Consider the following 4,184-nt stretch of genomic DNA (forward strand, 5'->3'; position numbering starts at 1 on the left):
GTACTTTAAGTGTACTTTCATGTTCATACTTTAGTACTTGTACTTGTACTTGTACCCTTTAAATGTCTGATGGAGACCTGTGACAAGGTGTCGCTACTAAATGACGACAAACACAAAACAACACAACGATGAGAAACACTTGAAGTGAGTCCAGACTGCTGCTGTGTCTCCTGTTCGGTTCTTCTTCACCTCTGATGGACCAGAACTGCTCAGACATGTCGCTTTATTGTGAAAAGCTGCAGCAGCGTGGCTTTTATTGTGAAGGGCGGCCCGGTGGTGCGGTGTGCCCGCAGCAGCAGCTGCAGCTTCAGTCTCCTCCAGCGGCGGACGGACCGACACCGACTTCTCTCTCTCTCCCGTAGCCGCCGTCGGGCCGCGCTTCTCGGCCATGGCGTCCATCGTGTGCCGGGTCCAGTTCCTGGAGGACTCGGATCCGTTCGTGTGTACCAACTTCCCCGAACCCCGCCGACCCCCGCCGGTCGCTCTGGAGGAGAACCTGCCGCTCAGCGAGCAGGTCGCCGGGATCCACAAGCTGCTGGCGGCGCCGCTGAAGGTGGGTCACCGAGCTTACCTGCTCCTCTTTCTGCACCGGGACCGGTGGTTCTGACTCCGTCCGAGGCTGGTAGCGAGCTCAGAACCGAACCGGGCCGAGGTCCAGAACGGTGAGCTGGACTGTAACTACTTTAGACTAACGAACCAGCTCCAAGCGGTCTGTAATGACAGAACCTATCCGGAGATCCACGTGAAACAACCGATGCAGTCCAAAGTCTCTGGTCTCAGAACCGGATAGAAGTTCAGGAGTGTCTCAGGGTCCGAACCGAACTCCGTCTGAAGGTCTTTAAGGTTTAAAGTGATCAGAGCAGCTTGATAGGGATGAATCAGCACCAGCAGTCCTGGTACCGTCCAGAGCAGAACCAGAACCAGCTTCAAACTCTGCTGTCAGTAGAACCGAACCTCCTTTAAAAGGAGCGTTTTTATCAAACTCTTCATTAAAAATTTGACCTTCTTTGTTTTTTAAATACATTATTTTTAAACGTTTATAAAAAGTTCTGTTTGTTTTCTGGGAACATTTGAAAGTTCTGGTTTTTCCGTTTGTGTGTGTTTGAGCTGAGACTGGGTTGTTCTGTGTAGACCTCAGTGAGTGTTTCCAGACAGCAGACGGGCTTCCATCAGAACCTGTTCACATAAACGCTCCGGTGATGAAACATCTCAGCAGAAATCAGAGACTGTAGAGAAGCTGAGAACAGATTTATGGATCAGAACTTATCTCCTGTTTCCTCCAATAATGGGTGCGTGGAGGCTGAGGTTGGTCTGGACAGGACGAGGCAGGATGACGTCTCTGCTGCTGACTAATGCTGGAGGAAGTCAGTGTTTCCCAACAGGACCGGAGTCGGCGCTGCCTATCAGCCGGGCCTCCTGCGAGTCCAGTCCTTCGCTGTCAGAGGCTAAAGTTCACAGATAACGACTAACATCTGAGCAGCGCCTCTCTTAACCCGTAAAGTCTTCACTAAACACCTCAAGTTTCTCCTTAAAGAGCTCGTTTCTCCTCAGCTGAGAACTTCCTGCAGAACGTCCTCCAGCAGCAAAGGTCAGCAGGTTCCACTCAGACTGTTTACAGATGAAAGAAAAGTCAGAAGAAAAGAAGACGATGAAACCGAACCGAAGGAATCGATTAAAGAAAGAACAAACTAGCAAGTTCGTCTAATCTCCAGATAACAGAAAGTAAACGACGTGAGAAGAAAGGGCAGCACATCAAACCTTCAAGAAGATCACGAAGAACGTAGGAGGAATGTAGGAGGAACCTATTCATCACCGTTAACCTGGACAGTCACATACCTGAAGGGTTTTATTATAACTCTGGCTGCTCAGTTAAAACTTTATTTCTGTGTTTAAAACAAAGTGCACCAAGCAGATCATAAAAGCAGGAGATAAGAAACCAAACACATGACAGAGCAGCAGGAACACCAGGAGAGGAGCAGCCTGAATCAGGAACTAGAACATGAGAAACATCAGACACAACGATTTACAGGAATGTAAAGTTCTACCTCTGGAGGATGTTCTCACCACCATCTGATTGAACATTATTCAGACTGACCAGAACTAAACTTCAGAACCATTCATCAAACTTTCATCAATATTTACAGGATCTGTACAAACTCAAAACACACGACAGAAACAAACACTGTTCAGGACTCCAGACCAACCGCCGTCAGGAGAACAGCTGAACTCAGGGCTTAAGGACCTCTTCTGTGTTTTGTGCAGCCGCCTGCAGGTTTGCCATCCTTAGTTAGCTTGCTAGCATGCTAACAGTTGCCTGTAAACAGGAAGTGCAGCTGGGGCTGACGGCACATGGAGCTGCAACGGGTCGCTGAATAGTCGGAGTGAGTTTTCAAGGAGTTTCCAGGACTTTATTATTGTCAGTGAAGCTTTTAGCTCCTCACACTGCATTCAGCATGTTCTGCTGTAAACATGTCATACGCTCTGTGGTTCCTCGTGTGACCTGATGGTGGCGCTTCGTTCTGATGCAGAAGCTGGCCTGGAACGCGGTGCTGCAGCAGCTGAGCGTCAGGTTCAGTGCAGAGCAGCATTTTCTGTGATGTTGGAGGGTTTTATTTGTTCATCTGCTGATGGAGAGGAGTCTGAGGAGGAGTCGGTTTCTGGTCGATGATCAGATTGTTGGAGCTGCTTTTCAGAGGAGATGAGACCTTCTTTCACTGAAGCTCTTCCCTGATTCACACTCTGATTCCTGAATCAGCTTTCACAGCAGAACCAGAGCATGAAGACCACATTCAGACCTGACTGTTGAAATCTGTCCAGGGATCGTTCCAGAACAAGTCCAGACCCATGAAGCTCCTTCAGTCTGAGCTGCATAAACACAGCAGCAGTTTACAGAAGATGTGACAGGCTCTCTGGAAAACCTTCAGCTGAGGAGCCACCACTTCCCAGAGCTGTTTACTCTGCCCAGAATCAGAACCACTTCAGCTGCCAAACAAGATGCACAAAGAGAAGAACGAAACAACAAAAACAAGACAAATCTGTCTCTGAGAGTCTGTCGAGGCTGTAAACATGGAGATGGTTCAACATCTGCAGGATGAGGAGAAGACGTGTTTCAACATCTGAGGAGACACGTTGGACGGGATGCTTCCAGGAGGTTTTCAAGTTTTGTTAAAGAAAAATCTAAAGAAACCCAACATTGTTCTCTGGTCTCCTTCGTTCTGAGTCCTGCTGACAGAAGACGTCTCTGAGTTCTCTCTCGTCCTCCTTCATGTGGTTCTGGTTCCTCAGAGCTGCAGGACTTTATGTTGAAACATGAACCTCAGTGAAGGAACATGAGCCTGGAGGTGCTCAGAGCTCAGAGTGAATCAGAGTTTGTTTCTCAGGTTACAGGGTGATCAGATCGTTACTCAGCAGTCTGTTCGGACACGTTCTGCTTCGTGTTCCTGCAGCTTCTTTCAACATTTCCGCCTGTTTTCATTTGTCCTGTTAGTAAGTCAGAGTTTGGTGGCGTCTCTGCAGTCTGCTGCCAGGCGTTCGCTGCCCTGCAGGAATCTGCAGCATCAGATAAACCAGAGCGCTGGTCCCTGCAGATCGCATTCCTCTGCTGCCCTGCTAATGGTTCCCACGTTGACCTGAGGCTCCTCAGAGATCCTCAGAGACGATACTCGGTTCAGACTTTACGTCCATTCTGCTGCATGAAGCCGGCTGATTGTGGAGGAAGAGGGTGGGACTGTAAACAGGAGATAAGCCTGGACGGATGGACGGATGGACGGATGGACGGATGTCATGCTAACAGCAGCTCCACAGACTTTTCCTTCCACACATGTGAAGGCAGGCTTCAGTTCAAACCTGAGTTTCATGTGGAGAGAATTAAAGGAGCAGCTACACATTTCAATAAATGTTCTTCTCAGACGTCGTCAGGATTCATTCGGCATTGTTCTCCCAAACTGACAAAGGAATGAGTTCCTGTCCAGATATTGCAAAAGTTAAATAAAGCCACCAGGAGACGGATGATTCAGGTGATCTACTGAAAACCTGTTTCAGAAAACATGTTCAGAACTCAGCCTGGCGTTCTCCTGCTCGTCTGTCAGAGGGTTTCTAATGAAGCCTCGAAGCCCAAACAAGAATCCACGAATCTGTTGGAAGCTGCAGAAGTTATTAAATGCAGCTTGTAAAGTGTTGGAAGT

General features: G+C 48.4%; 1 protein-coding gene across 1 annotated transcript in view; it reads left to right on the forward strand.

Annotated features, from left to right (window-relative positions):
- The first annotated feature begins 303 nt into the window (after positions 1–303).
- The window catches only part of fhod1 (formin homology 2 domain containing 1), a 52,272-nt gene continuing 48,391 nt past the window's right edge, over positions 304–4,184 (forward strand). Inside the window, exon 1 of the mRNA XM_008292083.1 lies at positions 304–553. Coding sequence (XP_008290305.1) covers positions 389–553 — 165 coding nt within the window. The 5' untranslated portion in view covers positions 304–388. The remainder of the gene's footprint in view (positions 554–4,184) is intronic.

This window comes from Stegastes partitus, unplaced genomic scaffold (assembly GCF_000690725.1).
Source record: "Stegastes partitus isolate 25-593 unplaced genomic scaffold, Stegastes_partitus-1.0.2 Scaffold783, whole genome shotgun sequence".
NCBI lineage: Eukaryota > Metazoa > Chordata > Actinopteri > Pomacentridae > Stegastes > Stegastes partitus.